Raw genomic sequence first — 20,936 nt, 5'->3', positions numbered from 1 at the left:
TGTCCGGAGGCCGCTTCGCCAGCGGCCGGCGACACAGGCTAGCGGGAGAGATTCTCAACCACCGGAGAGAGATTGCGCACTGGACATGGAGAACCATAAGATATTTTCGAAGAAATATTTCAAGTATTTGGAATAAATCTTTATAAATATAACGCTTATAAACAAAAACTATTTTTGTACATAGTACTTTACAAACAAATCAAATTCTTAAAATTAAATTTACTTAAACCTTATGTCTTTATGGCACTATATCCTTATGTAAGCCTAGCTCTTGATGGCTGCCATAACTTTCGACCAAAAGGCCTGAACCTCGGGATCCTGCATCAGAGCACACTTCTTAACGCTCAGCACCATGTTCAGTATATCTGCGTTTTTGTAGCGATCCCGAGTGGAAGATTTAACCTCCACTGCCTCTGGAGATCCGCCCTCCAGCTCCTGTTCCTCCAGGGGTTCCGGTACATCTGTTGCCGGGCTGCCAAGTTGTCCACCTAAAATAAATTAAATACTTTACTATCAAGTCACTGAAACTAATTAGGGTTTTAAGACCTTTCTTGCACTTTAAAGTGTCAGTTTTGGCCTTATCAGTGCGTTTCTGATAGGGTTTTCGTTGCTTTGGGGCTTCTTTAACCTTGGTGCGCTTCAGGTTCGTAGGTCCGTTGTTGTCTCCAGGCGGGAAATCAAAGTTGTCCCCAGGCACGTCCGGATCTTGTTGGAGGCGCCGCTTGACGTGCAAATTAAGACGTTCCTTGATATTCTGCTGCTCCAACTTCACCCTCACCTGCGAGGAATCACCTTCCGCCATGGTTGCAGCTATCCTGTGAAGAGTGTACCTCCGATTTATACCTGGCTTTGTTTCAAGATTTAAGAACCGCTTGCACAAAGTCTACTAGCAATAAAAATATTTATTTCCTTCGCAGTTTATTTTACAATAAATAAGACAAACCTTCAAAACAAACTAAAACACAAAAAGCAGCTGATAAAACAGCTGATTTTTACATCTTAGTAAAAAAATTTAGTTCTTTATTCCGCCACCAGGAGCGCCACGGCAATTTAAGGTCTTACTTTCTCTTTTGGCAACACTTGCGATTTTTCAAATTTTCAGTTTTCTTCAGACTTTTTAACTTTTAAGACCGCCTTTAAGAAAAAACATATAAAAAGTTGCAACGCGTTTGTTTCATGAACCTGAAAACCTATGGAATGGTGATTGGATGGCTGGACGAGATCGCGTCCATCTCGTCAGTCAATATCCAGGTTGTTTCAGGATTTTCATGTCAAAGGTTCTTTAATCCGGACAATCTTTGGCATTCCAGTAAGAAATTAAGTCAATGAGTAAGGGAAAATCCCGTTATTTATTTGGGCTTACGTGTTGTTTTAATGGCTCCTCTTCTCTTTGGTTTAAAATTAAGTTTTGTTCTATATTAGAAATATAAGATATTAAAACAAGATTTTGATTTTGAAAGTTTGAGTAGCAGCAGACTTCCCTCGCATGTACACTTGCCAGAAAAAGTATGCGTACAAAACTGTTCCGCATGTTTGGTGTTAAAAAAAGTGTCAAAAAATGACTACGAATATAATATTGTAGGTCACCAAAGCGGGCTAAATAGTTTTCAAACACATCTCAACAGAAAGTTACACAATTTGAACCTGGTCCCACTGATGGCAATTGGACATGGTATTTTCGGGCGAGCTCGGTTACACTAAAATCGCCATGATGGATTCTGTAACAGAAAGTTGGCAGCACCATTCGAGAAATTTCAGCTTGGCCGCTTCGCAGCGTCGAAAAATCCAAAAATAACGCCGTTAAAGTGTCCAAAACCGACCGAAAATATTGAAAAAGTGTTTAAGAAAGAACAGTCGACGGCGTAGTTGTTAATTGGGCGCTGAAAAAACGCGAAATATAATCGAAATCAGCGTCTGCAAAAAGTTTGCCTTTCGCGTCTCGCCATTTGATAGTGGCGCAGGGGCATTGGTATTGGTGTGATTGTATTGGTGAGAGCGCGCACAGCAGCGGCGTGTTTGTGTGTGTGTATTTCTTCTCTTCCCTTTCCCCCATTTTCCATATGAAAAACAACAACAACAACAGCGCCAGCAAAGGACCCACACGAACAACAACAAGAACAACAAAGAATCGTAACTAGAGCGTTTTTTAAATCGAGTTATGAGTGTCGCTGCAATGACTATGGACGATCAAAGACCCTTGATGAGCAGTTACGATAAAATGCCCACCTCGAAATACGAGCAAAATTTAAATCTTTTAAACAGCAGTGGCGTCACTGCCAGTGGCAGTGGCAGTGTCAGTGGGGGAGGAGGGGGAGTAGGGGGTGCCGGTGCCACCAATCAGTCAGCTCCCCCGCCCTCTGGACCCGCCTCGCCCACGCCATCCGGTCCTGAGGAGCATCATCATCATCACCACCATCATCATCATCCTCACAATCAGAGCCAGGATCAACAGAACCAACAACAACAACAGCAACAACAGCAGCAACAACAACAACAGCAGCAGCAGCAGCAACAACAAAATGCAGTTGCAGAGGCTGTTGCAGCAGCCGAACAGCGCCAGCGGTTGCTCGAAGGTATTTTGCATATTTTGGTACACCTGCTAATCAGAGACCCTATATACTATAGCCCCTATACCACATATACCACATATACTATGAAGAAATGATGAAAAAAAAAAGTGTTGTTACCATATGTATATCCTGTGTTATCCTGTATCCTTTTTAGTTGCCTTAATCTCTGGGTTTAGTTGGGTTTTGTGCAAAAAAAAAAAGAAAAGAAAAAAAAAAAAAAACGAGAAATTGTTTATGAAAAACACTCGAAAGAACTCCACGTGTGTGCCAAGTTGAAGCGAACACTCTTCGGACATTTGTTTACCTTTTAAGTTGTATTTTTTTCAAAACCACACAAAATTAAATCTCCAAAAAAATCGGCCCATTGTGAAAAGTGATTTCGAAATAATGAACTGCAAGTCAAAAGAAAATCTAAAAAAAATAAAAGAAAAGAAAAGAGAAGAACTCCCTGAAAAAAGTGCTTGAAAGAGCATAAAGTGATCTCCCAGTGTTGTGCAACAGAACAATTAATTACAAAATTAATAAATCAAATAAATTAATAAAAAATTTATGTAAAATATTAAAAAAAAAAAACGCCAAACTTCTTCGGTGTACAGTTTTTTCGTTTTTTTCGACCATCTCTTCTTCGCTTGCCTACGTGCCAGGCGGAGAGGAAGAGAGAGCGCCAGAGAGCCAACGTGTCTCAGGCCCCCAGACCCCCTCCCCCTCAATGTCTCTGTTCTGCTCTTATGCTCATGCGTCGACGTCAACAAATAACAAAAACGCAAAAAAAAAAAAAAGAAATAAAAAAGAAAATAAAAATGTGAAGTGTATAACTAAGAAAAAAAAATATATATATATAATTATTTTTATGTTCAAGTTTTGTGTTGAAGCCGAAAAGTGAAAGAAAGAAAGAACAAATAAATAAATGGAATAAAAGGCGCCAAATGGCGGAGAATGTGCGTGTGTGGGAGAGAGAGAGAGGCCTGGTGATAAGATAAGAGAGCTTTTGTCGCTTAATTGTTTATTATTATTTTGTAATTAGTTTATTAGCCAGGCCAGTCCACACACACACACACAATCGAGTGCCAGAGCCGCCAAAGCAATTTCATATTGTATAAATAAATAATTACCCGAGTAAACTAATTATGGTGTTTGCACAACAAAAAAAAAATAATATATGAAGTCAATAAACTTTTTGTAAGACGAAAGAGTGTTCGAAAATGTCCCAAAATGTCAAAAAGCTCACTCTCCAAAAGCTCTCTGAGAGCCAGAGCAGAGAGAGAGAGAGAGCGCGAGAGCTTTGAGCCGCAGTGTGTGGTGTGCGTCGAGTTTTTTGCAAGTGTTTTTCAAAAATATTTTCAGTTTTGCCACAAAATCATCTGATATTGTCAATTCCCACAGTGTTTAAGCCAAAAGCAAGCAATAATAATATATATATAAATATATATATATATCCAAAAAGCGGAACCGGAAACGGAATCCAATCGCAAGTCGCAAGTCGCAATCGCAATCTCTCAGTTCGAAATGCAATTCCAATTCAGTTCAGTTCAAGAAATCCATGAAATCCATGAAATTCATGAAATGCTAATTAATCCCAGTATGAGCAGAATGCCTGGGGGTGGTGTTGTGCCAAGTCAAGTGCGAGAGATAACCAAATCGTGTTCAAGTAATAGTTTATGTGACCATCGCATCGTATCTGCCACAGGATCGGCCTGACGTCGGGATGCGGCCTCGTCCACCGACCATGTCACGAACTTACACGAATGATTGCAACGCATTGGTATGATTTCGTATTAAGTTCCACCTTAAACCACACTTTGCCCATAAGAACTTGTAATATATCGTGCAAACAGAGACAATCCAATAGAACTGCGTCTGCTGCTTTATCGTTGCATAGAATGGCTTACTCAGCTTCGAATATCTCGTCTTTCTATCCAGAATCCCATAACTAATCCGATTTCTACTTCGTTTCACAGATGAGATCGAGAATCTCAAGCTGGAGCAGATCCGAATGGGACAGCAGTGCGCCGATGCCCAGCGAAGGGAGAAGATTCTTATGCGGCGACTGGCCAACAAGGAGCAGGAATTCCAGGACTATGTGGTAAGTACTTCTCTTGTTATATCTCCTGGCATGCCAGTTCATCACTCTCTCCCTTCAGAGCCAAATAGCCGAGTACAAGGCCCAGCAGGCGCCCACTGCCCTTGCTCTTCGCACTGCCCTCCTCGATCCTGCCGTCAATCTGCTCTTCGAGCGCCTCAAAAAGGAACTGAAGGCCACCAAGTCCAAGCTGGAGGAGACCCAGAACGAGCTCTCGGCATGGAAGTTCACCCCGGACTCGAACACAGGCAAGCGTCTGATGGCCAAGTGCCGGCTGCTCTACCAGGAGAACGAGGAGCTGGGCAAGATGACCTCCAACGGCAGGCTGGCCAAGCTGGAGACCGAGCTGGCCATGCAGAAGAGCTTCAGCGAGGAGGTCAAGAAGTCTCAGTCGGGTAAGACAAAGGATCTACTATATTTTCAACCACATGCTTATACCTCCTCCCTTCCCAGAACTGGATGACTTTTTGCAGGAACTAGACGAAGATGTGGAGGGCATGCAGAGCACTATACTGTTCTTGCAGCAGGAACTGAAGACTACGCGGGACCGGATCCAGACGCTGGAGAAGGAGAACGCCCAACTGAAGCAGGTCAACAGCCCCAAGGACGAGCCTGTGCCGCCCACGCCAGCCACCAACGGCAGCACCAACACAAAGACCCTATCCAAGCTGGAGACCATTGAGGAGAACGCGTGCTTGTCGACAAATCCCCCGGAACCGGAGGCCTTCAATGGCGCGGCAAGCAACATAATCAACAACGAACAGAACCCGATTGGCGTCAGCCCACCAGTCGCCGAGGATGGAACGAATGGCAACGGAAACGGTACTGACAATGCGGCCAGATTAGCTCGCAAACGAAACTACGAGGAGGAACCAACTCCGGCCGTAATTCCCAATCCGGTGGCCTACAATGTGGAGGAGGTGGCGCCGCTGAGGGAAGTAACTGCTCCACGCACTCTGCCGCCCAAGAAGTCCAAGCTGCGAAGCCTCACCACGCGACGCAACTCCCAGCTGGAGGATGAACTCCAAACGCCAGTGGCAGTGATGCCAGTGATTGTAGACAATGCAGTGGCTGGCATGGCCAGTGAGGAGGCGGCCGCTGCAGCTGCGGCGATGGGAACAAGCGCGGAAACGGGCGTGGGAGTTGGGGCAGCTAACGAAGCTAGTGATGCCGCTTCTGCGGCACCAGGCCGCATCCTGACGCGTCGCCGATCGGTTCGGATGCAACAGAACGGAAGCGGGGCCGTCGATTATTCAACTTAGGAAGAGTCCTTGCCCCTCGATCCTTGCCCTCTTTATGATTTTTTTCATATCGATATCGATCGTTAATTCCTGACGTTTACTTTTGTGAATTGAGATTTCAGAACAGAGAGAGACTTCAACTAATAATCTAATCTATCATATTAAATTGTTTTATATTTTTTTATCCATTCGTCTTGTAAAATACGTTTATCATTTTGTTTGCTACGCGAATTCTATGAAAGTCACTGCTTACATACGACTTGGACTATGTAGAAGACGGCATACTTGCAAAGTAATGATCGAGATCATCGCGGATTCAATTCAACTCCAAATCCAACTACATATTTATGATTTTTTTTAATAAAAAAAACGGCAAAAACTGAATAGCTGAAACAAAAAAACAGATAACAGATTACTTGGACAAAACAACAAAAACTCGTCATTTAGCTAAATTAGAAATTAATTATCGAGTTAAGGCTTTTTGTAATACAATGAAAGTTATGTAAAATAATATAAACTTGTGTTAAAATAAATTGTTAAGCATAAAGAATATTTAAAAAAAAAGGCTATGAGTATCATTCCCCAAAACTGTATCTAGTATCTTATAGAACAAACAATTAATGTTATTTTTGAAATTATTTTGTGTTTATTATCAGTTTCTTCTTTTAGCACATTAGACAAATGGTTTTTACTTGTATTTGATTGAATTTGAAATATGTTTATGTATGTAGTACAATTGTGGCAGTCAGCGAGTGTCTTGTTTTTTCTTGTTTTCGAGGAGAGTTGCAGAGATCGGGCCAGAGATTAATGTCCTGTGGTGTGGTGGCATGCAAGCTTGGTATTAGTTTTGGAATTAGTATTAGCCTTATACTCAAGTGGGCTCAATCGGAATATACAAAATTAGGATTAAGGATTAAGGATTAAAACAACCTGCGAGAGGACTCTTCAAGATGAATAACAGAGATCTGGTTACGCTTTTATGATTTAAATATTAAATAGTTAATAACAAATTGTAGGCAGTTCGAATGGCACAAGTTGATTACACTACCATGAGGGGTGGGGGTTGGGGGTTGGGGGCTAAAGCTTAGCAGAGATCGGCCTTCCGGCCAAGAGAGATATATGGTATAGTATAGTATGTGGGTTGTGTCATTGGAGCTTGTTCTGGTAAATTTCAACTAGTTCAATGTTAAGTGTAGTATTAATAATAATTTAGTTGCTAGATGCTGTTGCTTCTACTCAATCATCTCGTCCTCGGCTCAGTTCTGTGGCTCATATCAAGTAGTTTAGTAATAAAAAGTTTTTTTTTTCTCATTTTCTCATTTTTTTTGTCAATATATGTAGGTACTTGTGGGTAATGCTAGGTATCGTCATCAGTGTATATAAAAAAACAATGCCTTTAAATTTTTGTATTAGTTTTTTTGGTTTTTTTGGTTTCTGTTTAGTGGCTTACAATTTTCTTTTATTTTTTTATGTTTATCATCATTTAACGAATGTCTATAAAAGTTTTATGTAGTTACTTCCAAGGCTGAACTTTCTTTCGTTTAGTTTGTCTCATTTGGGCTAAGCTAAGCAAATATACAAAAGCTACTTAAATTAATTAGCATGTACCGGGCCGTACTCGTAGGTATATATCGTATTATGGTATATGTGTGTGTGTGTATATATATATAATTAAATGGTTCCGTTATTCGCCACCTTCACCGATAGGTTTCTTGATCCGTTCATTAAACATAAACTTGTAGCTAAGTGTTACTTACAAATGTGGCCGTCTTAGATTAGGAATATCACTCAGACACACTCAAACACGCATTCGGTCACACTCGACACTCTCACACACATACTAACACTCACACTCACACGCATAACCATGGGCAGTAGTCGGCATTGGAACAGTGTGTGCCATAAGTTTTGTCGCCAGTCGACGGCGCTTTGCGTTCAGCTTATATGATGGTTGCAAGTCGTTTAAGGCCGTTGTTGGAATTTCTTTTTGGTTTTTCAGTTTATACATATGCAATAAATATATATATTAATTTAGTTTTTGTTTTCTCGCATTTGCTCCTGTCATCTACTGGAAGGTCTACAATAAGCCCGCCTGTCCATTCGTCCGTCCGTCCGTCCGTCTTAGGCAGCACACACTGTCCGTGTTCTTCACGTTGGAGCTCAAAACGGATATTTAGCTACTTAACAACTAATTTGGAAAAGTTTCTCTCTAGGTGACCAAAAATATTGAACTGCGCTCAAGCGTTAGAGTAAAAAATGTTGTCGGAATCCCCTCCTCCGGATCGCTCTTCCATATATAATACAAAATATTGCCTAGATCTAAGCTAACCCATCGGCCGCCGTTACAGCCAGCGACTCAGTATGTGGCAGAGTAGCAGCAGGCCCAGGTTCGCGTACACGGCACATCCTTTGCCGCACAGCTTGATGGCGCTCTCCTGGAATGGGGAGTTTAAATTAGTTACTAGGCGTATGAGTAATATTCGAAAAATAAGTGAGCTGCGGGGCGTATGAGTAATCTTACCAACACTTAAGTTAATAATGAATGAAAAGTATAGATTCCACTTAAAGGAACTACTACTTATTTCACACGAAAACTAAGCCCTCCCCTTCATACTCCTTCATATCCTTGCCCAAGGACCTGTACTTACGTTCGCATGCCGGCTAATACAGCTCTGGGGCCGCACGCGATTGAACTCATTGGCCTGCTTGAAGCAGGCCAAGGAATCGTTGACCGGCAGGTGGTAGTCGATCGTCTGGGGATTCACCGTGAGGATGAGGGAGGCGTCCCGGGGACACAGCTGGTCAATTACCAGCAAAATGAGATTGCTGTTCGGTATGGGCAGGACGACAAATGGCCGCTCGCATGCGTGCGCTGTCATATTGTAGACAACGTTGTCCTTCTCGTTAAAGAGTGTGTACAGTTCGCGTTGCATGTCGCACGTTTTTAGCCTGGTCCGGTGCAACGTCAGATATCTCAGCCATGTGTCATCATTTTTCTTCTTCCCATTCCCATGGCCATTCCTTTCATGGTGTTCTGGCGGCGGTCTCGGCTCGGTGCCGTTCAGGTCGCCGTGCATATCGGCAAAATGGGCGGACACTCCGGGCGCCCATTGCATCAGTTGCACAATATACCACAGCGCCGTATGCAGCAGCCATTTGCCCAGACGCAGAACATGGATGAAAGGCTATAGATCCATTTGGTTAGCATTAGTTTCTATCTAAAGTAGAAGCTCTTCTCACCGATAGCAACATGCTGGATGCATTGTTGTCGTTCTTCGACTTGAAGCACACTGCCTGGTAGTCGTAGACAATCACCCTCTTGTACACATTCTCCTCCAGCAGCCGCTTCATGATGGCTCCATTGACCTCCCCAAAGAACCTTCCCGTCTCATGGACCCGGGTCGAGATGACCACGTAGCCATTGTTGTCCAAAATATAACAGTCTTTGTCGTCCATCGCACAGGCCTAAGGATTAAGTAGGATTAAGTTAGAGTTAGAGTGGGCTAGGATCCTTGAATCCTTCTTACATTGCCGGTGATGTTGTGGAAGAGCTTGTAGAGAGCCGAGTGCTGGAACTGGAAGCCAACGACAGCTGCTGGAGCTGCCTTGCCGCCCTCGTTATGAAAAATGGCATGACTGGCGGTTACCAAAATCTCCGATTTGCTTTCTGCATATTAATATTAATTATTAATATTATGCTTAATATAGTTAATAGGACTAACTTACCACCCGCATCGAAAGGCACCGAGTAAACAAAGCTCTCTTCTCGTACAAAATGTTGGTCCACGGCTCGTTTGTACCAAATCTCATCGATGGCTCGCGTGTTGTTCTGACTAAAGGCCTCCCTGCAGGTGTCCAGTTTAATTAGTTAGATTACCACTCTCATAGGGGCAGAGTACGTACCCAATTCTAGTATCCTCGAGTCCGTTGGAATGGAACTCGTGCCAGCGGGTGAGGCCACTGTGGGTGGCCAGAAAGGCCAAAGTGACGCCGAAGCGCTGCTTGAATTCGTTCCTGTTTAAACGAAAGGGAATCGTTATCACCCAAAACACAATATGTTTTTTAAACTATATTTTTGTAATCAAAAAATAAATTAGATTTTAGACTAGATCATAGGTGGAGTATTGAAGTTTACTGTTCGTTGTTTACCTTGGCAGCAAACCCATTAGAACAGCTATTGGGCTTGATGCGCTTGTGCTAGATTCGTGAATGGTTTGGTATTTCACAATGGAAAGGCAATATGTTTTGTGGTATTAAGTTCATAAGATTTTCCAACAAGTAATTATACATATTCATAGTACATAGTTCATAGTTGTTGTAGTACGAGTTGTGGGTGCAAAAATTCAATATGAGAAAGACATTAAACGACAAAACGGCGATACAAAGGGACGACACAAAGAATTCGTATAAAATGCAAATAAAAGTGAGAAAAAGAAGGGTGTACACAGAAATAAAAATCGGTTAATATGTGCTGGCTTCCGGTTCCGGGAAATCGATCGATTGTATTTGTTGGGCGAGTGCATGGCGTTGACTGTACTTTTATTCATTTTTTTTTGGGTGTCTATCAAGTCAAGCCTAATGCCTATCATTCCCTTCGATCCATAGATCGAACACTTACCCCTTTTCGTCCTTGGAGTGCCAGCTGGTTTTGTTGGAGAACCACCCGGTGACTCGGGCATCGAATACCAAGGCTTGCATCAGCTGCCGATCACCTGGAAGACAAGTTCAAATAAATGCTCAAATACATGTTCCAATAAGTCTGAGTTTGTTTTAAATTTGAGTAAATTTTATTGTAATGGTAGCAGCTTATTTGTGAACCCATTGTATTCCAAAAAAGAGTCATTTCGAAAAGACAACAAAACATATTCTCAGGCATGCATCGTAGAAAGTGCAAATTCCTCAGCTAACTACAGTGCTACAAGTAACTACGAGTTTAAAATATTTTTAGCTTATTATTAAGTCAACTCCATCAATAGTAAATTTTTAATAAGTTTTCTCTTTTTAGGCCAAATCAGATGGATCATATAAATATTTTATTTTTAAGGTGGATAGGTTTATCTATCCATAGTTAAGTATATATCCTAATTTCTCTTTGGATTAAGTATCGTTTTAATTAATCCGGTGCAGGATGTGCTGATGGGAATTGTGCTACCGAGTGCTATTATTAATATGATTGGGTGCACAACACAGTGACTTTTGATGACTTTTGACTTTCGTTACTCACAATAGTAGCTTTCTTTTTCATTGATTGATGGATAGCGGCCAGTTGATGAGTTGTTAGCTGTGAATTTGCATGAACATTGAAATCGCAATCGTAATCGTAATTGAATCGCATCTAACATCGAACACAAATACGCATAACAGAGTTCTGGGAAAGCTTTAGCGACTTGCGAAGCGATCGGATCGAAGCGATCGGATTCGAGTTTCGAAAATGGCAAAATTTCGGATGGGATAGTGGGATGAGTGGGGCTATACTTACAGAACATGGCAGCTGCGTGCTCCGGGGGCATAGCGCTTCGACTTCCCGGCCATCGCCAGCCAGGCTCGGACATACGCTCGAGAAAGTACAAAAGTTCAATCTCTGGCGTTTTGAATGTCCGGTTGCTGTGCTTACAGAATAGCCTGGAATTTAGTCAAATTATTTAATAATTGTCCTGAAGAGTAGAAGATAGTAAAACTCACCAATCGGGATGTATTTTCCAACGCTTGCCATCAAAGAAGCTGCGTATATTTGTGCCCTTGATATTAACTCTATGGATCTCCTGCTCCGTTCTTATGTCCATCCGGCTCACTCCGTATTGCTCTGGGTATGAGATGACCAAAGTAAAAGGTGTCTTTTTGATGGCTGTCCAGTAATACTGCCGCTTAATGCGAATCACCCGTTTCTGGTTAAAAAATAAGTCATTTATAGTTATCTTTTATAGAATTGTTTGAAATCTTACCATTTCATCGAAATGATTTTTGACCAACATCCATTTGCTGCCTGTCGATTGATTGATTATGGAATCTCTTATCTGTTTTAAAAACAACATAATATTAATATGAAATTTAATTTAAAAATTGAAATAAATTTTACCGTCAACAGCACTGGATTAAAGTCTCTGGCGCCCTTGTCGTCATCCAATAGTTCGACTTCAATCATGTCAACGCTATTGTATGATGGTTTTAATATGTAACCTTGGAACTATACAAAAATTAAACAAATATTAAATAAATATAAAATATTAAGATATTATATATCTTACAATTGGACGAAAGTCTGGATGGAATAGTATATAACCATTGTTGGTTACTATAAACGCATAGCCATTCACGCCAAGCTGAAAATTTCATACAAAAAATGGATTAAAATTAAATAAAAAATAAATTGAGTTAAGGAGACCTACCATAAATGGCGATAGCAGCTTTTTAATATCATTGATGGGCACATCGGTGCCAGCCACGCCCAGGATATTCGCAATTCTTGTCTGTGAGAAGTTTGGAGGTTACATTTAAATGGGTTTTGTTTCAAATACAGTGAGTGAAAACGAAACATATACACAAGTTGGACTTTAAATGTTTACAAGTACAGACGAATTGATAGTTAATTGTTTTTTGGTTTTGCATGTTAATCAAATACTGAAGAATGAATTTGAAATTTGAATTCGATAAATGGCATTGCTAGTACAAAACGCCTTAGGGCATCTCAAAGGAAAATACGAAAGATGTAAATCAAAAAAGTAAACAATGTCGAATGCAAATATGAGAAGCATCGTTACTACGCAAGAACTTACGAGTACAGTCAAGAAAGTCGATTTCAAAGTTATTTTCATTTAGCAATTATTGTTATTATTAATTTTTTGTTTCTTGTATTGATGTTTACAAGGAATTTTGTTAAGCGTTTTAATCTGTATTTTAGCAGCTAATTACATGGCTAGCAGAGTTGTACTAAGAGCGTATGAGAGCGTTAAGTTTTAGGAGGCAGTGTTAACGAAAATCATGAAAAAAGGACACTTTTTTCAAAATAAAATATTAATTCGAAGGTAAGTTGAATTGAGAGTGTATTTTACAATATATTCTTTACAAAATCGGAAAGTTTTCAACCAAAAATTAAACAGAAAATGTGAAAAAAGCTGTTACACCTTTCTCCGCAAAGAAAGTACAGTTGTGCATGTCTGTGTTTGCGTTGTTGGTGTTACGGTGTTTCGGTGTTGATTTTCACAGTTTTTATACCCTTTTGTGGTTAGGTTTGGCCAAGTATCTACAGGATACCGTTGGCCAAGAGAAGTGAGTTACAGAGAGTTACAGAGAGAGAGAGGAGCACAGACATAGGATCTTCGATCTTCCGATCGACGGAGTGTCCTTTCAGCGAAAGCTTACACACAGAGGCTTACAGAGAGGAAGAAAGTGCCGGAGTGAGATCTTAGTTTTAGTTTGCAGATTAGATTAAAAAAAATCATTCGGGTTAGTACCAAGCACTTGAGCGGACTGGCTAAGAAATCAAAAATCATATCCTTGGGCGGCTGGGGTGGTGGGTGGCATTACACTGAACAAAAAATAATTCAAATAGTTAAATCTTGAGGGTGCTCAGAACCAAATTAGTTGAAAACCAAAGACAATTTCGATCAAGGCACACATGCGGTTTGAATCAAAATATTAAAATAAATATTAAGAATTTTGCATAAAAAATGGAACAGGGATTTGCGTTGGCAGTTGCATAAGATTTTGCAATTTTGGTATTTTCGTATGGATTTAGATACAATTTACTCACAACTTGGAGGATACTTTTCGCAGCCGGATTTATATCGGTCGTTAGATTAATGAGCTGTGAATTTGTATTTGTAGTTTTTAATAAATCAATCGCTAGGAACGGAAGCAACTTAAGTAGGATTAGTCTATGGGCGGGTGGAGTTTAAGGCGTGGCGGTGTCAGTGTGGGTGGGCGGGAAGCGCGGCGGGGTGCGTTAAGAAGGGTCCTTTCCCTAACAGATCTTCCTCACACACTAAAGTACACTAGTACCTGTCCAGCCGACGAAGGGTATAAAAACTCCATTGGTAGCCTATTATCTGAATGGTGTTTGGATGTGTCTTTTGGATATCTTTTTGGAGTATATCGTTGATCTGTTGTGATGATGGTTCTTGTGTGCTCTATAGGTCCTCAGCCGTAGCCTAGGTTTCTCCGATTATTGGCCTTCTTTTCGCTTTGATTCAATGATTGTACTTACTAAACATCAATTGTTACACTAACACATATTCTTTAGGGGAAATAGTGGGGCTTAGGCTTTTAGGGGTTTATCGGAGGAGGCGGGGCTACCAATTAGCACTATTATGTTTATATATATACGTACAAAGTGGAGATAGTCTAGTCGATCGCGGCTCAACCCAATCTTTCTTAGTTAAAACAACAAATGGTTAACTCTACTACTCAAAATGCTAGATAAAATGTTCTATTTATACGTTAATTAATCAACTAGGCATAGCTATAATTCGATAATTTGTTATAATACGAGTACGGTTATAGGTATTTAGATATAATAAGAAAACAATATCTATATATCGTTAAATACTGGTCCAATTGCGAACTGAATTCGTTGTTAGATGAGATTATACTTTTGGATTTACAATTTCTATTCAATTTGAAATTTTCAATTCGAATATTGAATATATTTTGAACTAGAAAACCCGGTACGTGGTCAACTATAATGTCAAAAGGTTGCTAAAGAATGCCATGGTCCTAGACCATGTTTAGCTAGATTTATATACGAGTTATAGTATAGTTAGTTAGAGTATACGATATATCGGTTAAATATGGATTAGGTATGCATGTATGTAGCGCAAAGTATAACAAATTGTTTACTTTTTTTTTTTTTTAATATTTATATATATATATATATAGAGGTAATATATATACGAGTATATAGTAGAGCTCAATACGATATGCAATTAATTGTGGCGTATATAAAACTTTTATTATTATCAAGAGCAAATATGTACGAGTACGTTTTACGCAAAAGAAATTTCGTTCGAAATTTATTTAAATTTAAATTTAAGTTTGAATTCGATTTGGTATTTGTTAGAATTTGGCATTATAGTTTGTACCTCACGTGTTTGCAATTCCCAGAGTGCTTCATTTATTAAAACTTCTTCGGTGATATTCTGTGGTATAGTTGTGTATAGTTTGGTAGTAGGTAGTAGTAGTAGTTGTGTTTTATATATATAACGCATAAATTATTAATACAGTAGTAGTAGTAGTAGTAGTAGTAGTATAAAGTGAGTTGTTACATAGATTCGGATTGGATTTATTTATTTTTTTTGCTGTATTTCGATTTCTTGCTTCGATCGTAAATGAGTTGGGGGATAAAATGAATTCGGCGCTGCATCGGCGGCTGCTTTTTAATTGCTTTTCTTTCATTGATTTCCGCTAAGAATTTTTCAGTTCTAACTCGCTTGATAGAGTTCGATTGCTATTGGATCGATGGGTCGTGCCACACGGGGCACGATGGTTCTGTGTCGATTTCACTTACCGCATTCTCGCGTCGATCGTAAATGGGCATCGAGACGGTGGTCATGAACTGGTAAACATTCGAGTCCACGGGCTGGTTCCAGGTCTATCATTAGCATTAGAGAGATATGGGGCGTATGAGTGATATGCATTATGAAAGTCTTATTCAAAACTCACCTCCTTCATACGCCGGTATTCGCGGCGGTGCATCTCGCTGGGCTCCAGCATCCTGTCCTGCACCTGCCAGTACTCCAGGACATCGGCCTTCTGCTCCTCGCACTGCTTGATCTCCCAGAGGTAGTCGGATAGCTTGGTGTCCTGTGTCAGAGAATCATAGGGGGGATTTTTGGGAATTGGATTGAATGATTGGCAAACCGTGTTGTTTGGGGGCAAATAATAGCCATATGTATAGTTTGTATCGCACCAGATAATGGCGCTACCCACCTCGATATCCGCATAGACCTGCGACCAAATGACCGGATGATCGTGTCTACCCAATACCAATGGCCTGGCCATCACCGGTATGTAGTTTAAGACCATCTCGCGCACCTCGGCGGTGTCGCTGAGGTGGACATAGTAGCCCTGATTCTCGCACGCCATCCACCGTATATCATCCCAATTGGCCACCTCCTTGCCGATCAGGTAGGTGAACACACGCACCGGCTTGTATGGCGGATCCCGCCAGTTGTGTAGCTCGAAGACCGCCCGATTATTCTCCGGCGCCCCGTCGCCAATGACCATGATCGCCTGATTGCACTGCGCCCCGCGCGAAGACGACTTGGTGTCTTCCAATAACTCGAAAGCGAATGTCAATGCAGCGGTGTAATTGGCGATCGATTTGGGTTTAAACGATTCAATCCCTTCTTTCAGTTCACGTATGTTGTCCAGATTCGCCTGGTTTGAATTTTCGGGATAGAGTGTTGTGTTTGTATTGTTTGTTGTTTTGTTATTTGTTGTTTTGTTGTGGGTTTGTTGTTTTGTTGCATCGAATTGGGGTTGGTTTTTTGGTGATGATATTCGTATTCAGAATTTGGTCGGGGGAAAGACGAAAAATCAATCATGATTAATAATCAAAAATAAATAAAATAATAAATCAAAAATTAAATATAAATATAAATATAAATAATAAGTAATAGTATTTGAAAGAAAATTGATATATACTTGAATCAGTAAATCCTCGAAACAGGAGACCACTGGGCTCACTTCCTTAGCAAAGGTGAAGATGTTCACAAAGTCATTTGTACCTAATGTATCGAGTATCGTATTGACAACATGCTTTGCGATATCTAGCCTCTGTCCCAACATTGAACCGGATCCATCCATCAGGATAACAATATCCTTCGGACTCGTTGCCGCCTCCATGTACCAAGATCGTAGTCGGCAATCGTACAGATCAACCGGTACGTCCTTGTTCCACTTCGATGCAGGGAATTGACGCATAAAGCCAGTCGAACTGCCAAAGAATTGCCACGACAATGTCGGATCGTTTTTGTAATTGTCGCGGAATATCTGATCCAAATTCTCCGACCACTGAATTGCTTTTATCACATCCGGTGCTGTGTACAGTATGTGTGTTTGTTGTTTGTGTGTTGTGCAGTTTGTTGTTTATTTTATTTTTTTTTTTCAAAAGAAATGGGAAAAATTTGGTAAGAAATTCGAATTAGTTTTTGGTCTTAAACTTGGTTTACTTTTTTTTCTATATTTTGTTATTATTTTTTTTAGGGTTCTCTTCCGCTGAAGTGCAGGCACAGGTGTTTACGGGTGACAGGTGTCTCTCTTGTACTGGTGGTTGGTGGTGGTTGTTTATAGTTAGTGGGTTAGTTCATTTTACGTGTGCTTGGTGGCTCAAGTTGGGTGTTGTACGGTTTTTTGGCAAAGCATTCCGCGTGTGTCGGCAGTGGAGCATTCGCATTCTCAGAAGGAACACGGGCGCGTAGTCAACGTACACATTGCACCGCCAACGGCCCATTAGATCCGGAGTGGTGGAGACTCCGGCGGATTAGTGGCATTAGGTACAGAGCGGGCGGGCCGGGCGGCACAATGGGTGTTATGACACGTGCCCGCGTGGAAACACACGCATTGACGCAAGCGGTTTGAAAATTGAAAAATAAGGAGGCGCAGCGTACGGCATATGGCATACTCTTTAAAGATATATATATTTTTTTTTTCAATATGGCATATCAAAAAAAGGATATATAGTAACGGTCAAGCGAGCTAGCAAACAGCTAAAGAGCGAGTGAGCGAGCGAGCGAGCGACAGAGATAGAGAGAGAGTTAGTAAGAGCGATTTAGATGCGATTTCTGGGTTTAACTACTTTCTGCAGCTAGACAGAGACACAAAGTGTTAGATTAGAGTAGATTTTTTTTTTGGTGTTTTACATAAAAGCATTACTTAAAGGCCAGAATTTAAAATCCTGATTTTCATTGAAGTTGGCGGAAGAGATATTTAAAGGATTTAATTTAAAAACTAAAACAGATTTCAAATACATTCCAAATGCATTTTAAATAAGTAATGTTTTCAATTTTAAACTTCAATTGTTTAATTATTAACCTCAAAAAGGACCTCAGGACGCCATTTTCAATAAAAATGAGAATTCAAAACCATGGCCTTGGACAGAGACAACAACACACACAGGCGACAAGTACAATTACAGTTACAATTACATATAGTAAAAGAGAGAGAGAGAGTTAGATAGAGTCAGAGAAAGATACAGGTGGAGAGCGGAGAGAAGAGACACGGATTATGATGATGAAGATCATTAGTGGGTTCAAACCTCGATCGAACACATTCACCGGCACATGGACCGAACTGACGCTGAAGTTAACGGGCGTGTTGTGGAATTCCGGCCGCTTCTCCAGGACCACCACCTTCGGCTGGACGTAGATGAGCGGCTCACCGATGTCCTTGTCCATGTCGGGGGCCGGGGTGGGAATGGGTGGAAAGGGATCGCCGGGCTCCAGCATCTCCTTGGCGTTGTAGTAGGAGAACATCTTGTCCGCCAGATCGTTTTGATGCGACAGAGCGGTATTCTCGGCGGTATCCATAATGCGCTATAAAAAAAAAAATTTTTTTTAAATATTTAAATTTAAATATTAAGAGTTTCTTCCTTAAGAACTACTTACCCTTACGGCGCTAACTTTGAGATCCATCATCATTTCTATTTCCTTGGCCATCGAGTCCACAATGGAGGCGCCATTACGCGACACAACTTTGGCTTCCTTGAAGCTCTGTAATTTTTAATTTAAAATTATAAGCCTTCAGCTTGGACTAGACTTATTTATCAGCTTGCCCCCAACCCTTGAAAAATACCATATATTTTTGTCTTTCAGCCATGGAACAGGGCATGGGCGAGGGTAACCACCCCATAAGACCCATTAAGAGGCCCCAGCGGACCCATCGACAAGCACATTTACATGCATACGGCATATTATAAACAGTTGGCACCAAAACAATTCCATTTCCAAATCCAATTGCGATGCCTAAAAATAATTTAGTAGCCGGGACTGGTCCTGGTCCCGGGGATACTGACGGCAAAATCTGACCTCATAATGGAGGAGACACAAAGGCGGATGGTACTTAATCATATTTACATAATTGTAGTTTTTGGCAAAGAAATATTAATATTAAAGTGCACTTGCTTCATATACTTTCAGAGCTCTTTAACTAAAGGTTCAAGATTAATTAATATTTTTGGCCCAAAAAAGTATGCTTCAGTTTCTTTATTGGAAAACTAATTAGTTTCCATGTAATTTATTCCCCTCACTTGTTTTGTAATTAGTTGTAGTGAACAGGCCAGTGTTTGGGCAAACAGCTTTTTCCTAGAGCATTGTTAGTTCGACCTACTGACACAGAGTTGGGCCATCTTGCTTTACATTTTTTATAATTGCCGCTCGGGCAGCCCTTAGCCTTTAACCCACATACGGAGCCGAAGTTGACGTCGCTGAGGCTGAGAGACGTCAACAAGGAGCTCACAAAAAAAAAACTAGGGGAAAAAAGGAAAACAGAAACTGAACTGAAAACATAGAAAGCGGCGGAAAAATCAATAAAACAAAATGCTGGTGGCTCACCTCTTGCACCTCCTTGCGCCTGGTGATGAAATCGCCCAGATGAAACAGCTCCATGCCCAGTTTGTCGGCCCACGAATGAACGCTGCAGGTAGAGACACATAGATGTGGAATATGGGCCAGGATTAGGAAATGGGTCTTCAAAATGGGTCCTCCGGAAGAGATGCAGAAATCTAGAAAACTAAACGAATGCCACTCACAGATTGTAGTTGATGTTCTCGGCTGGCTGCAGGTTGACGCACGGCACCAGCCAGACCACGATGGAGAAAAGGCCCAGGCAGAGGCGCCACCAATGGGCCAGTGTCCTCGTCCTCGGCCACGCCATGGTACTCCTCCTGATGATCCTGCTGCTCCTTCTGCTGCTGCTGCTTATGTACTAATTGCTGATGATGGTGGAGGACGATCGGGCGGGAGCGCGACATAAATACCAATCGGATCCGTTTTTTTTATAGCCTAACATTTGCACTTGCTCCACATATCCCGTTAGCTCGGCTTTGGCCACCTGTCCTGGCCATCCGAAAACATATTCCCCCCGGGGTCACAAAATCACTGGATCAATTCAATAGCTCCTCTCCTCGCCACCTCGCTCATTCACGGCACATTCTTACAGGCCACTCTCACTAACCGGATGCACAATTTCATTAATTTCCACTAAATTGTGATTTTATTAATAAATATATTTAATTTTTGGTGGAATTTTCTCCGCGAGCCAGCACTTTTTGGTGTGTGTGTGTTGTTGGCCAGCGAAAACTTTTCTCTCTACACTGTCGTGGCCCGTTTTGACGTTTCTGTGACGTTTCTGGGGCAGCTTAAAGCTCCGCCATTGGACGCCCCTTGGCCGGAAAGGGACCTCCATGCTCCCACCTTAATTGCCATTCGCCGCACTCTTCTGGGGCGGCAGTGCGCGTGTCCTGACGTTTGGCGCTTCGGCGCACTGGCTTTGTTTACCTCCGCGGGAGTCCCACAGGTGTTTGTTTACCTGCCACCGCGTCGGCGCTCTCGCCTTGTTTACGTGCTGCCTCTGCCAGCTGGGGGCACATCTGTTGCTTCAGCTGATGCTCGCTGACAGTTAACCAGAAAAAAAGCTCGCCCTGGAGAAAGCTTTCCCCGCCAGGAGCTTCCAATACTTTGGCACACTTTCCATTCAAAATTTAGTTATTAGAATGCACACCAGGGGCGACTTTGCATCTTTTTTATGTTTTAAGGCATTGTATGGTTTCTTTTTAGAATCCTTCAAGTGTAATAAAAAAGAAGGATGCTCAGTTGTACCTAGATTACTGCCATACCTTTATTTTGTTTAAGTTTCATACGCTTAGGAAGGAAGGAGAATCCCTATTTCTTATATTTCAAACGATTCTTGCCAGGAAAAGGTAAATTTTTATTATATTGTTTTATTATCTTTGTTAAATACAATTTTTTGCTAGCACTTATGTCCTAATGCCTACTTAGTCCTATATTCTAGCACACCCTTCAAGTTTCAAATCAAAATAGGGTAAACAAA

The 20,936-nt window shown here is 41.2% G+C and overlaps 3 protein-coding genes across 13 annotated transcripts; 1 reads left to right on the top strand and 2 right to left on the bottom strand.

Annotated features, from left to right (window-relative positions):
• Positions 1-122: 122 nt before the first annotated feature.
• On the bottom strand, positions 123-1,075 carry LOC6496548. Of its 3 annotated transcripts, none has more exons than XM_001961085.4 (3): positions 944-1,075; positions 547-883; positions 123-488 (listed from the first exon to the last, which is right to left on the bottom strand). In XM_001961085.4, exons 2-3 carry the CDS (start codon positions 800-802, stop codon positions 265-267), a joined length of 480 nt encoding a protein of 159 aa, XP_001961121.1. In that variant the 5' UTR covers positions 803-883; positions 944-1,075; the 3' UTR covers positions 123-264. The 3 variants fall into 3 exon arrangements, with proteins under 3 accessions (XP_001961121.1, XP_032307106.1, XP_032307105.1); XM_032451215.2 differs by having other exon boundaries at positions 547-815; positions 944-1,062; XM_032451214.2 differs by having other exon boundaries at positions 547-886; positions 944-1,000.
• A 611-nt stretch (positions 1,076-1,686) lies between these two features.
• LOC6494028 (pre-mRNA-splicing regulator female-lethal(2)D) lies at positions 1,687-6,245 on the top strand. 2 transcript variants are annotated; one of them, XM_032451213.2, is made up of 5 exons: positions 1,687-1,989; positions 2,084-2,573; positions 4,529-4,653; positions 4,712-5,045; positions 5,104-6,245. In XM_032451213.2, the coding sequence occupies exons 2-5, from the start codon at positions 2,159-2,161 to the stop codon at positions 5,910-5,912; spliced, it is 1,683 nt and encodes a 560-aa protein (XP_032307104.1). In that variant the 5' UTR covers positions 1,687-1,989; positions 2,084-2,158; the 3' UTR covers positions 5,913-6,245. The 2 variants fall into 2 exon arrangements, with proteins under 2 accessions (XP_032307104.1, XP_001961120.2); XM_001961084.4 differs by lacking the exons at positions 1,687-1,989; positions 2,084-2,573 and adding an exon at positions 3,954-4,332.
• A 403-nt stretch (positions 6,246-6,648) lies between these two features.
• LOC6496547 (voltage-dependent calcium channel subunit alpha-2/delta-3) lies at positions 6,649-20,667 on the bottom strand. Of its 8 annotated transcripts, none has more exons than XM_044715508.1 (24): positions 19,636-20,667; positions 19,439-19,520; positions 18,494-18,598; positions 18,145-18,421; positions 16,533-16,927; positions 15,816-16,265; positions 15,549-15,689; positions 15,394-15,477; positions 14,969-15,025; positions 12,278-12,358; positions 12,137-12,211; positions 11,968-12,075; positions 11,834-11,905; positions 11,574-11,776; positions 11,371-11,513; positions 11,116-11,172; positions 10,510-10,603; positions 10,041-10,088; positions 9,795-9,905; positions 9,618-9,736; positions 9,419-9,558; positions 9,132-9,356; positions 8,540-9,076; positions 6,649-8,326 (listed from the first exon to the last, which is right to left on the bottom strand). In XM_044715508.1, the coding sequence occupies exons 1-24, from the start codon at positions 19,758-19,760 to the stop codon at positions 8,234-8,236; spliced, it is 3,822 nt and encodes a 1,273-aa protein (XP_044571443.1). In that variant the 5' UTR covers positions 19,761-20,667; the 3' UTR covers positions 6,649-8,233. The 8 variants fall into 8 exon arrangements, with proteins under 8 accessions (XP_044571443.1, XP_044571444.1, XP_014763874.1 ...); XM_044715509.1 differs by lacking the exon at positions 14,969-15,025 and adding an exon at positions 13,642-13,695; XM_014908388.3 differs by lacking the exon at positions 10,041-10,088.
• Between the last annotated feature and the right edge of the window lie 269 nt (positions 20,668-20,936).

Source organism: Drosophila ananassae, chromosome 3L (assembly GCF_017639315.1).
Source record: "Drosophila ananassae strain 14024-0371.13 chromosome 3L, ASM1763931v2, whole genome shotgun sequence".
NCBI classification, from domain to species: Eukaryota; Metazoa; Arthropoda; class Insecta; order Diptera; family Drosophilidae; genus Drosophila; species Drosophila ananassae.
This window is presented reverse-complemented; position numbering and strand designations above follow the sequence as displayed.

Excerpts from the sequence above, each read along its gene's own strand:
- LOC6496547 (XM_044715508.1), bottom strand. The coding sequence starts at position 19,760 with ATGGCGTGGCCGAGGACGAGGACACTGGCCCATTGGTGGCGCCTCTGC. Across the intron at positions 18,422-18,493 it reads TCAAAGTTAGCGCCGTAAGG|CGCATTATGGATACCGCCGA; the intron begins GTAAGTAGTTCT and ends TTTTTTTTATAG. Across the intron at positions 10,089-10,509 it reads CACTCCAAGGACGAAAAGGG|CACAAGCGCATCAAGCCCAA; the intron begins GTAAGTGTTCGA and ends TCACGAATCTAG.
- LOC6496548 (XM_001961085.4), bottom strand. The coding sequence starts at position 802 with ATGGCGGAAGGTGATTCCTCGCAGGTGAGGGTGAAGTTGGAGCAGCAG. Across the intron at positions 489-546 it reads CACTTTAAAGTGCAAGAAAG|GTGGACAACTTGGCAGCCCG; the intron begins GTCTTAAAACCC and ends AATTTATTTTAG.
- LOC6494028 (XM_032451213.2), top strand. The coding sequence starts at position 2,159 with ATGAGTGTCGCTGCAATGACTATGGACGATCAAAGACCCTTGATGAGC. Across the intron at positions 2,574-4,528 it reads GCGCCAGCGGTTGCTCGAAG|ATGAGATCGAGAATCTCAAG; the intron begins GTATTTTGCATA and ends TTCGTTTCACAG. Across the intron at positions 5,046-5,103 it reads GGTCAAGAAGTCTCAGTCGG|AACTGGATGACTTTTTGCAG; the intron begins GTAAGACAAAGG and ends CTCCCTTCCCAG.